Source organism: Theropithecus gelada, chromosome 8 (genome assembly GCF_003255815.1).
Source record: "Theropithecus gelada isolate Dixy chromosome 8, Tgel_1.0, whole genome shotgun sequence".
NCBI classification, from domain to species: Eukaryota; Metazoa; Chordata; class Mammalia; order Primates; family Cercopithecidae; genus Theropithecus; species Theropithecus gelada.
Window position 1 is genome coordinate 121,610,466 of NC_037676.1, and position 12,565 is coordinate 121,623,030.

General features: G+C 42.8%; 1 protein-coding gene across 2 annotated transcripts; it reads left to right on the forward strand.

Moving 5' to 3' along the window:
- The first annotated feature begins 4,186 nt into the window (after positions 1-4,186).
- NOV (nephroblastoma overexpressed) lies at positions 4,187-12,223 on the forward strand. 2 transcript variants are annotated; one of them, XM_025395037.1, is made up of 6 exons: positions 4,247-4,494; positions 4,624-4,849; positions 5,935-6,186; positions 7,016-7,230; positions 10,702-11,383; positions 11,844-12,223. In XM_025395037.1, the coding sequence occupies exons 1-5, from the start codon at positions 4,411-4,413 to the stop codon at positions 10,996-10,998; spliced, it is 1,074 nt and encodes a 357-aa protein (XP_025250822.1). In that variant the 5' UTR covers positions 4,247-4,410; the 3' UTR covers positions 10,999-11,383; positions 11,844-12,223. The 2 variants fall into 2 exon arrangements, with proteins under 2 accessions (XP_025250821.1, XP_025250822.1); XM_025395036.1 differs by having other exon boundaries at positions 4,187-4,494; positions 10,702-12,223.
- Positions 12,224-12,565: the final 342 nt, after the last annotated feature.

Genomic DNA, 12,565 nt, shown 5'->3' on the forward strand with positions numbered 1-12,565 from the left:
TATTTTGCTCAACTATGGAGCGCATGTACAATGGTGGTCCCATAAGACTATAATGGAGCTGAAAAATTCCTACAGCCCAGTGACCTCGGAGCTGTCATGACATTGTAGCACACTCATGTGTCTATGGTAACGCTAGTGGAAACAAACTTACTGCACTTTGAGGCATATAAAAGTATAGCACATATAATTATGTATAGTCCATAATGCTTGATGATGTTAAGTGACTATGTCACTAGTTTATGTATTTACCATACTTTCCATCATTGTTTTAGAGCATACTTCTTCTCCTCATTAAAAAAAAAAAAAAAAAAAAGTTAACTATAAAACAGTCTCAGGCAGGTCCTTCAGGAAATATTTCAGAAGAAGGCATTATTACCTGAAGAAATGACATCTCCATGCATGTTAGTGCCCCCTGACAACCTACCAGTGGGACAGGATGTGGAGTGGAAGACAGTGATACTGACGATCCTGACCCTGTGTAGACCTAGGCTAATATGTATGTTTGTGTGTTCGTTTTTTACAAAAACAAAAAATATTAAAACTAGAAAAAAGCTTGTAGAGGCCACGTGCAGTGGCTCGCACCTGTAACCCCAGCACTTTGGGAGGCTGAGGCAGATGGATCATGAGGTCAAGAGATCGAGACCATCCTGGCCAACATGGTGAAACCCCATCTCTACTAAAAATACAAAAATCAGCTGGGTGTGGCGGTGTGAGCCTGTAGTCCCAGCTACTCGGGAGGCTGAGGCAGGAGAATTGCTTGAACCAGGGAGGCAGAGGTTGCAGTGAGCGGAGATTGCACCACTGAACTTCAGCCTGGTGACAGAGAGAGACTCCGTCTCAGAACAAAAGCTTGTAGAATATGGATATGAAGAAAATATTTGTGTACATCTGTACGATATATTTGTGTTTTAAGATAAGTGTTATTACTAAAGAGTCAAAAAGTTAAAAAATTTAGTTTATGTAGTAAAAAATTACAATATGCTAAAGTTAATTTATCATTGAAAAAGAAAATTTTTGAATAAATTCAGCTTAGCCTAAGTATAGTGTTTATAAAGGCTATAGTAGTGTACAGTTATGTCCAAGGCCTTCACATTCACTCACCACTGACTCACTGACACCCACTGCAAGCTCCATTCACGGTAAGTGTCCTATACAGGTGGACAATTTTTTATCTTTTATACCATATTTTTACTGCAGCTTTTCTATGCTTAGATATGTTTAAATCACAAATACTTACCATTGTATTACAGTTGCCTACAGTATTCAGTACAGTAAATTCTGCAAAGGTTTGTAGCTTAGGAGCAATAGGCTGTATCATACAGGCTAGGTGTGTAGTAGGCTACACCATCCACATCTGTGTAACTACACTCCATGATGTTCACACAACAATGAAATCACCCAAAGACACATTTCTCCAACCATATCCCCATTATTAAATGGTGTGACTATAATGATTATCCAATGAGTTATGAGATCAAAGAGATAAGCTCGGCATCCCAGGCCTGCACTGCGGATAACATCTATCCCGGCATGAAGGATTTCAGAGACTATGCGCTGGAGGCAGTGAAGCATGACATGACATGATTATCATCAGATGGTTTCACTTTCAATTTACAATTGTTTTAAGATGAAGAGCCTCATCCTACAGCATTTACAGCAGATGATGGAGTGGATATGTATTGTTTTGCTCGCCAAGCTTGCTTTCTTTTTAAGGAACAGTCCTTTCTTCCCAAGAGAACTGCTCTTTCTCTCCATTCCAACCATGAGGTTCTAGCTAATCCCCATACTTCACCTTCCTTGTCCCCATTGATTAGTCCAGGGTGAACCCATCCAATTTCATTTCTGAAACTTTTGAAGTTGGGCCTAAGAGAGAGGGACATTCCTTCTGTGGTGATAAGGTCATAAAGTAAGAAGATTGGAAGGACCATTTTTGCTTATGTGGAAGTAATACTGTTGGCCCTCCTCTCTCTAGATCCCAGTTGCCTCTGAGGCCTCCCTGCACCATTCCCGTGCTGTCACTATGTGAAACATCACAGCATCCTTCCAGTAAAGTCCTCTTTTTGCGAAAACTAGTTCAAGTTTGGTTTCCATCTCTTGCAATCAAAACTGAGTAGCAGTGTTACACTTGTAGTGACTTCTTGACATGTTAATCTTTGTCTTAAAGATACATTTTCCCTCTCACCACCCCCACCCCACGCTTTCCAAGAAGAGCTAGCCCAATCTCCATGTTGCCAATTTCTCCTTGTTCTATCTCATTCTATTCATGCTTGGAACACTTGGCCAATGCTCTCTACCTTCCCATTGGCAGTGCTTCTAGTTGCTCCATTTCAAAGTACATTAAAATGCTGTCTACCAAGAGCTACCACGAGAATCCTACTGAGTGGGTCAAGAGTGGGGCTTAGGAATCTGTATTTTTAACAAAATACATGCTGGTTGATTCTGATGTGCAGCCAGCTGGAGACATCATTAGGCTAAATGGCTCATAAAACCTATCCATTTGTTTGTTTTTTCTTTTATCTTTTTTTAAACTTTTATTTCAAGTTCAGGGGTGTATGTGCAGGTTTGTTTACACAGGTAAATGTGTGTCATGGACATTTGTTGCACAGATTATTTCATTGCCCAGGTATTAAGCCTGGTACCCATTAGTTATTTTTCCTGATCCTCTCCCTTCTCTCACCCTACACCCTCCAAAGCCCGTCAATTTGAAGAGTATGTAAATGTCCTACTCAAGAGTGCCAATGAACTGTTTCATCTCTAGTTAACTTGGAGTACTACTCAGTCTCATTTACCTCAAAGAAAGCAGAACTATTAGAGGCTTGGAAGTGTGTCGTAGCGATTTCAGGCTGCCGAGAGAATTATCTAGAAGGCGCTTGAGGTGACCTCATCATCTGCGGGTGTTGCAGAGGCAGACCTGGCCCCTTCCGCAAGCTGCCTTTGATTTCCTTCATGCTGGGGACAGATGAGGTAGAGGCCATTTGTTTCTTTTTAAACTCTGGAATTACATCACAGGCCTGTCTAATTTTCTTTAAAAAGTGTTTTTTGTTTTCTGTTTTGTTTTTTTTGTTGTTGTTGTTTTTTGTTTTTTTTCCAAAGTAGCTATCCTCAAAAGAGCTGGGCATAGTTCTCCTAGGGGCAGCAGCAATGTTGAAGTATGGGGGGAAATTGTTCTAAATCCTTCAAGCAATGTCACCTTTGGAGCAGTAAAACTGCTCTCTCTTTCCCATGACAGATGACAAGCATGCCCCAGCAATCATTTTTTGGAAGCAGACGCTCGGTGGGAGAGGGATTGGATTTGCTGAAGGGTCAGCCAAGTCAAGTTAGTTCCTTCCTCACTTCTTCCCTGGCTGGAGGAGGTTTTGATGCTGGTGATGGTGGCTGAACTGAACCCACTTAGGAAACTCTCAAAGGTTTCTGAACTTTCAGGTGTGCCATCTCACATTTGATCGGCTACAGCAGGTGCTTCAAGGCTTTCTTCTGCCAAAAAGATTTGTTTTATTTTATGTTTTCTTTTGTGTGTGTGTGTGTGTGTGTGTGTGTGTTTTACTTTTATTTCTAACAAACTTGTGGATCTTGGGGCTTAGACTCAGGGAAGCTAGAAGGATTAGAGTCAAAAGAATTTTGCCATTTGGCCAATAGCATCCCCCCACTCCTGACATAGCGATTTTTTTCTAGGTTCCCTTCCCCCTGCCACTCCCCTCCCCCCAATGCACGCACACACGCGCGCGCACACACACACACACACACTTTTGTCTTTCTCCTCTTTCTCTCCTTTCCTTCCTTGCTTCTCTCCCGTCCATCTCAACACATTCAATGAGTGCCCTAAACGGTGACAAACTTGCATGTGCTTCCCTCATGACTAAACCCCTGGGCCTTCTGCCAATCCCCCGCAGATGGCCCCAAACTGCAGGCATCCCGTAAGCGGACCCCACGCTTGCAGCCCTGGTTGGAACGGTCAGGGTGGAGGAGGATGGTGGGGAGTGGTGGTGTCTTCGTCCTGGGAGAAGGCGAAGCAACTTCCAGGAGGAAACGGGCGTTTCCTTCCCACGCGCTCGAGCGAGCCCTGGGTCCTGGCCTCGGAACTCCACCCAGCCCCTCCCTACGCTCTGGGAAAAGCCAGTCGCCACACACAGGCACACGCAGGCCCCGGCGCCGCGCCCTAAGGAGAGCAGCACCCACAGCCAATTGCCATGGCAACCCCGGGGTTCGTTCCACTTCCCCACCCAGCCGATCTCCCCCCTCCTCCCTGCACTGCAGCCAACCGGCTTGCGCGCGTCCCAGGAGCGCGCTATAAAACCTGTGCTGGTGGTGCTGGGCGTGATCCGCAAGCGCCGGACCAGGGGGAAGGCGAGCAGTGCCAATCTACAGCGAAGAAAGTCTCGTTTGGTAAAAGCGAGAGGAGAAAGCCTGAGCATGCAGAGTGTGCAGAGCACGGGCTTTTGTCTCCGAAAGCAGTGCCTTTGCCTGACCTTCCTGCTTCTCCATCTCCTGGGACAGGTAAGTGGCACACCCTTAAGATGCCCCAAGTTACTTTGCCTTCCTGGGTGGCCCCCATTTGGTCACCGGGCTCTCTGTGTCTTCTACCCCAGCTGAGTGGTTTCTCCTTCTTGTCTCGCCTGCCTTCAGGTCGCTGCGACTCAGCACTGCCCTCCCAAGTGCCCGGGCCAGTGCCCCACGACGCCGCCGACCTGCGCCCCCGGGGTGCGCGCGGTGCTGGACGGCTGCTCCTGCTGTCCGGTGTGCGCCCGCCAGCGTGGCGAGAGCTGCTCAGATCTGGAGCCATGCGACGAGAGCAGTGGCCTCTACTGTGACCGCAGCGCAGACCCCAGCAACCAGACTGGCATCTGCATGGGTAATCCTGCCCCCTCTGCTGTTTGACCTCTTCTGCAGCTAACTGAAGCTGCTTCCTCCCTTCTCTTTTTTCCTCCCCTTCCCAGAGGGCGATAAGCAAATAATAATATTGCAATAAGTGACATGTATAGAGCACTTACTGTGTGTCAGGCATGGTTTGGGGAGTACTTGGGGCTTTGGGGAATGCCAGAGCCAGAAAGGAAACCTGCCCTGGGGATGAAAGACATTCCTCACTTGGCTCCCTAGACAAGAATCTAAGCAGAGGGGGAGCCAGGCAGAGTTAAGGGCCAGTGAAGTCATTTCCTTCGGACATTTCTAGGGGGCCACTTGGGGCTGATGGAAGCTCGGGTTTACTCACACGCTCACAGTTTCCCAAACTGCAGTTGGGGAAAATCCAGCAGGTTTGTTTTCACACCTGTAATTGTCCCATTTGAACCAAAGCAAATGCTAGTCTCCTGGGACAACTATGTAAACCCTTCTCTGACTGCAAGTGAAATAAAATGCAGGCAACTAGCCAATCCAGGCTTCTAAAACATAATCAATCGGGGATCAATTTTTCACACGGTACAACATTGTAGTTGGAGATTGTCCCTTCCTTTCTGGACAGGAGGGCTTTTACTTTTCTCTCTAAGCTACTGATGATTTATTATGCTTGAGTGTCAAGGAATCTCAATGCCCTTCCCAATTTGATCAGCTAACCTGTTGGAAAACATAGAGTACACTTTTTCTCTTTTTAAGTCTAAGCTGCTGGAGTAGGAAACTCTAAGGAGGTTCTTGCAAAATGACTGAACATTGGGAACAACGGCCAGGGGGCCTTGGGGACATTACTTCACAGTTGCACACCTCTTTCCTCATCCATAAAATGAGTGGCAAGACTAGATGATCTTGAAGGTTTTCTCTTGCTCTGAGAGGCCTCCATGAGGACATCACTCTACCGTAGATACATGAGAAACTGGATTGCCTGAACTGGAAAAGGACTTGGGTTTTGGAACATGTCCTCCAAATCTTACATAGCTTCTTCACTGTATTGTGTTCTTGTTTTTGCTCCTCCTCTTTGCTTTCCTCTTTGCTTCCCCAATATTCTAGCGGTAGAGGGAGATAACTGTGTGTTCGATGGGGTCATCTACCGCAGTGGAGAGAAATTTCAGCCAAGCTGCAAATTCCAGTGCACCTGCAGAGATGGGCAGATTGGTTGTGTGCCTCGCTGTCAGCTGGACGTGCTACTGCCCGAGCCTAACTGCCCAGCTCCAAGAAAAGTTGAGGTGCCTGGGGAGTGCTGTGAAAAGTGGATCTGTGGCCCAGATGAGGAGGATTCACTGGGAGGCCTCACTCTTGCAGGTGAGAAACTCAGTATACCTAGGGCTGGTCATAGTAGAGGGTAAATACAAACATGAAGAATTTGCAATCTCTTGGATTTGAAAAGAGAAACTGGCCTGTTTCTGGCCATTCAGTTGTGGATTTCAGGTTGCCCACTGAGATCAAACACATGAGATCAAACACATTTGTAGACATTAGATCAAACATACTCATAAACTCAAACTAAGTTATAGAAGTTTGCTGCAATTGCTCCTAAAGAGGACCTCCCAAATTCACTCTTTTGTCTTATTTTTGTCTTAGTGGATGACTACTACTTGTATTTTAATCCATCCCACTTGACCCTCATTAGCACTACAAAGACAAAATTTTAAATCCTCTTTCTTTTCTCAATCCTGTACACTACCTAGGCTGTCTCATGATTAACCTCCTTAAAGAAGGCTACTCATCCCTGGACAGGTGTCACTGAAAAGTATCATCTTTCCACATGCTGTAGTAAGGCTCAGATGGCACTTCAGGACCTTTTTTTGATTCTTCTTTTTGTTTTCTCTTATCAATGAAGTAGTTTTTTAAAAAATCTCAAGAGACAGTAGAGGATTATTTCAGAAGCCATTCATTAGCCAGATTACTTATATTAGCAGTATCCAGAATTGTATACTATTGCTGAGGGCAGACATTATCAGTCATGCCAGAAATAAATAAAAGAATAAATTCAGTTCTGTGTCCTGGGAGCATGGGTGTTTAATAGGTACAGAGTTGCATGAGACCCACTTTCTAATAATGGCTGAAAAGGACCACTTTCCAGTCCTCACATGTTACCCAATATGGCTGTCTTTATCTATACATCCCATAGCTTACAGACCAGAAGCCACCCTAGGAGTAGAAGTCTCTGACTCAAGTGTCAACTGCATTGAACAGACCACAGAGTGGACGGCATGCTCTAAGAGCTGTGGTATGGGGTTCTCCACCCGGGTCACCAATAGGAACCGTCAATGTGAGATGCTGAAACAGACTCGGCTCTGCATGGTGCGGCCCTGTGAACAAGAGCCGGAGCAGCCAACAGATAAGGTAGGAGCCTGAAGGAAACCTCCCATCCTGAAGGTAATGGCCCTGTCTCCTTGTAGCCTGGGCTTCAGAAAGTCACTGTGTCACTCTGTGACAGAGAGAGCAGCTGTAACTGGGAGTCAACCCCAGAGAAAAGGCAGTGGGGTTCCTGAAGCTGGCCTATCTTCTTTTTTCTCTTTAACATATTGAAATACTCCAGGCAACTCACAGTACACCCTCAGGTAAAGAGGGAGAGGGGCCAGATAACTATAATGCTTTTCCCAATGGAGAACGGTCTAGCAAATCCCATACCATTCCTGGAGAAAACTGGCTACCCAGTTGTCAAGCACCACTGATTCTAGACTGGTCAGTTCTGACCTCAGTTCTCTTTACTCATCAGGTTCAATATGTATGGGTAGAGGCCATGTGGGTCTTACCTCTCAGTCCTCAGCTCTCTACCTGGCACATACTGTGTGCGTGATAAACAACTGTTGATAAATAAGTGAGTGACTGTCTGGGAATTATTGTTGGTATTTTTAAAAACCTAGTGGAAATAATACATTTGCCAGCATAAGGCAATATGGGCCAAATAAAACAGCACATATCTTTTTATTTTTTTTTGCTGGAATTATATCAACTCAGTATGTTAACACTGAATGTGAGATGCGCAGATCAGAAGCTCTGATTGGTTGCTGATGACATCACAGGCTTTGTTACCAGAGCCCTATATCAGATAAATACAATACCCAATTTGAACCATTATATGGATCCTTATACAAACCTAAGACTAAAATAAAACAGTCCTTAGCAATTCAAGATTTACATATCTTGACACTGAAGCAATATCATCTAGTGCGTAAGAGGATAACTGTGGAGCCAGACAGCTTGGCTTCAAATTCTGTCTTTCCACATGAACTAGCTATGTAATCTTGGGCAATTTTCTTAACTTCTCAGCCTCAATTCCTTCTCCCACATAATGGGGCTGCTGAAAGTACCTACCTTAAGTTGTCATGGTGATTAAATAGAATGAATCTGCAAAATGCTGGGTATAGATTAAGTACTCTGTTAACAGTAGCCACCATTACTTATGATTTCTATGTACTGGTAAAATAAGAGTCCATAGTGATTGCATTAGTTATATGGCTGCTTAGCTAAATAATTTTTTGAGGTCCATCCTAACTTTATGTTTCTTCCACCAGTTTAGAAAGAACACCTAGAAACACCTTATCCCTAAAATTATATCCTAGGAGATGCACTTCCCCACACTCAGGGGAATTCAAACATACATCTAACATAGTCATGTAGGTTCACTCACATAAGCAGTCTCACATACAAACACATACACACACACAGGAATGTTGTTATCCTGTACCATTTTGTGGGTGCTGACAAGAATACATGCTAAATATTAAATACAAAAATATAAGAAACAAGAAGTCCTTAAATATTTTCAATGGCACAGCAACTTCTTTATTAAATGTTTCCATTTAATACCTCCAAGATGTGGCTTTTTCTATTGTGTCTTTTTGCAAAATTTGTATTTTTTCTTGTAATTTGCATCTTCTTTAATACTTGGATATGTTATTTTAAAGATGTTTATTTATAGTATACATATTTTATAAAAATTGTACTAGAATACCAATCATGACTTCCTTGTCTCCAAGAGATTCTTAAATCTAAGACAGCGGTTCTTAAAGTGTGGTCCCCACACCAGCAGCATCATCTAAGAAGTTGTTAAAATGCACATTTGTGGTGTGGGTCCCACATCAGATGTACTGAATCCAAAACTCATGGTGTAAGGTCCGACAGCTTGTTTTAAGAAATCCTCTAGATGATTCTGATGTGCACTGAAGTTTGAGAGTCACTGATTTAAGATAATTCCACATCTAATCACCCCACAAGCTGTGGGTCATGCCTATGAAGGTGAACAGTGGATAATTGTAGGAAATTAGTAGATGAAGAAATATAAGTAAGAGCCAGGCGCGGTGGCTCACGCCTGTAATGCCAGCACTTTGGGAGGCCGAGGTGGGCGGATCACAAGGTCAGGAGATTGAGACCACGGTGAAACCCCGTCTCTACTAAAAATACAAAAAATTAGCCGGGCGCGGTGGCAGGTGCCTGTAGTCCCAGCTACTTGGGAGGCTGAGGCAGGAGAATGGCAGGAACCCGGGAGGCGGAGCTTGCAGTGAGCCGAGATCGTACCACTGCACTCCAGCCAGGGGGACAGAGCAAGACTCCCTCTCAAAAAAAAAAAAAAAAAAAAGTAAGAAATAAAACATAGTCAATTCTTTGCTGAATTATCAATATTAGGCCTCTTCATTTATCATTACTAATACAATCTTGAATACATTTTCCACTTTATTTGCCTTCATGCAAATTCCATGTCTTGAAATGTCCTGAGGTCATCATGTAATAGAAAGAATGGGCTTTGTATCAGACAAATTCAAATATTAGATGTTTTCTGATCCCTTTAGGTCTTTGAGACTCAGTTTCTTCATCTGTAAAATGGGTAATTGTTCTTTCTATGAATGATTATTCCTTGTATGAATGAATACTGTTAAAAAGGTTGAGTTAATGTCTGAAGAGTGTTGGAAACATAAAATAATGCCAGATTTATACCCACTCTGTTTATAAGACATTGTATTAGTCCATTTTCACACTGCTGTAAAGAACTACCTGAGACTGGGTAATTTATAAAGAAAAGATGTTTAATTGACTTACAGTTACACATGGCTGGGGAAACCTCAGGAAACTTACAATCATGGCAGTAGGTGAAGGGGAAGCAAAGCACATCTTACATGGCAGCATGAGAGAGAGAGAGAGAGAGAGAGAGAGAGAGATACAGCGAGAGGGGGAGGTGCCACACTTTTAAACCATCAGATCTTGTGAGAACTCACTACCATGAGAATAGGAAGGGAAAAATCTGCCCCCATGATCTAATTACCTCCCAGCAGGCCCCTCCTCTCACACATGGCAATTACAATATGAGATGAGATTTGGGTGGGAACACAGAGAGCCAAACAGTATCACATGTAAAAATTCATTTGGCTAAAAATGACACCAAAGCATGTTATAATGTCTTAAAAGATAGGTTTTGTTATTATACATGTGCTTTCACCTTCATGCTCATCTCCTCAATGTCAAAAGACCATTATGTACAATTAGGCAAGGTGTTCACATTCCAGGAAGAAAGGAAAATGCATATAGGAACAATAAAGAATTGTACCTACTCAAAGGACAAAGGATTTCCCAGATTCCCTTGGCTTATGTATCCTTGGCCAGAACTTTGCCACAAAGTTATTCCAAGTCCCAGATAGGCTGTGGAAGCAAATACTTTTAGCTGACTATATTGCTCAAGCAAAATTAATGTTCTGATAGCAAAGAAGAAAGACCAATAGATATTGGGTGGGCAACTAGCACGTAATTCCATACTCTAAAATTGTCCCTCAGAGGAATAGTAGCCATTCAAAACATCACCTCTTTTTTCTTTCTTAGAAAGGAAAAAAGTGTCTCCGCACCAAGAAATCACTCAAAGCCATCCACCTGCAATTCAAAAACTGCACCAGCCTGCACACCTACAAGCCTAGGTTCTGTGGGGTCTGCAGTGATGGTCGGTGCTGCACTCCCCACAATACCAAAACCATCCAGGCAGAGTTTCAGTGCTCCCCAGGGCAAATAGTCAAGAAACCAGTGATGGTCATTGGGACCTGCACCTGTCACACCAACTGTCCTAAGAATAATGAGGCCTTCCTCCAGGAGCTGGAGCTGAAGACTACCAGAGGGAAAATGTAACCTGTCACTCAAGAAGCACACCTACAGAGCACCTGTAGCTGCTGCGCCACCCACCATCAAAGGAATATAAGAAAAGTAATGAAGAATCACGATTTCATCCTTGAATCCTATGTATTTCCTAATGTGATCATATGAGGACCTTTATAGCTGTCTTTTTATTTAACAAAAAAATGTAATTAACTGTAAACTTGGAATCAAGGTAAGCTCAGGATATGGCTTAGGAATGACTTACTTTCCTGTGGTTTTATTACAAATGCAAATTTGTATAAATTTAAGAAAACAGGTATATAATTTACTTTGTAGACTGTATCACATCGCACTCGTCATATTTTGTTGTGCACTAGTGCAATTCCAAGAAAATGTCACTATAATGACTTGGTGAAGTCTAGAATCATACTGAACATGTTGTACAAGTGTTTCAACCATATATTGAGGTTTGATGGGAAGATTCTCTATTGGCTCCCTTTTTGGGTAAACCAGCTCTGAACTTCTAAGCTCCAGATCCAAGGAAACATACAGCTCTTCAACGTGACGTTCAGAGATGACTATTAATTTTCTGTTTAGTTTTACACTAGGAAACATGTTGTATCTACAGTAATGATATGTTGGCTAAGTGGACTTGTGTCATAAGCTTTCTCCATTTAAGACACATTGACTCCTTTCCAATAGAAAGAAGCTAAACAGAAAACTCCCAATACAAAGATGACTGGTCCCTCACAGCCCTCAGATATTTATATATTGGAAGCGGCTGAGGCCCCCAAGTTTTTTAATTTAGCAGAAACAGACCGTATTAGCAAGGATTCTCTCATCTCACTGATAAGTAAACTGAGGCCCAAAACACTTGCTTACATCCTCTGATGGCTGTTTCAAATGTGCATTTTGTGGAATTTTGAGAAAAAAAGAGCAAAATCAACATGACTGGTGGTGAGAGACCACACATTTTATGGGAGTTTGGAATTACTGTAGACACGCCCAAGACTTATCCTTGGGCCATAATTATGAAAACTCATGATCAAGATCTATGTGTATACATATGTGTATCTGGTTTGTCAGGCTACAAGGTAGGCTGCAAAATTAAATCTAGACATTCTTTTAATGCCACCACACGTGTTCCACTTCTCTCTTTTAAAGTATTTATAAAAATATAAATTGTACATTTTGTAAAATATTATGTTCAGTTTCTCTACTTGTCAGATATCACTAAATAAACACAATTTTATTGCTGTGCAGCTCCATTACTTTGGCGCATAAAAGTTGAACATTGTTGTTTACTGAAAATAAAATTAAAATGTATGAATTAAATGAGACATCAATCAATAGCATCTATTGAAAGCAAAATGAGTATTTCTGGATGAGCTTACGACTTCTTGTCAGAAGGGAAACAAAAGACAACTCAATATTACTGAGTTAGATGTTTCTCACCATCAGCCTCAATTAGCCCCCACACTACTTACTCAGACCCTCATCTCAAGCCCTGATCTCTTTTTTCTGGATGACCCACTAGACACCTCTATATATTGAAATTTAAACTTGTTATCTGACCAAACAAAATTCAGCTCTGTGACTT

Bases quoted from the DNA above. Each gene is read 5' to 3' on its own strand.
- NOV (XM_025395036.1), top strand. From the start codon at position 4,411: ATGCAGAGTGTGCAGAGCACGGGCTTTTGTCTCCGAAAGCAGTGCCTT. The intron at 6,187-7,015 runs GTGAGAAACTCA...TACATCCCATAG, and splicing joins GGGAGGCCTCACTCTTGCAG to CTTACAGACCAGAAGCCACC. The intron at 7,231-10,701 runs GTAGGAGCCTGA...TTTCTTTCTTAG, and splicing joins CGGAGCAGCCAACAGATAAG to AAAGGAAAAAAGTGTCTCCG.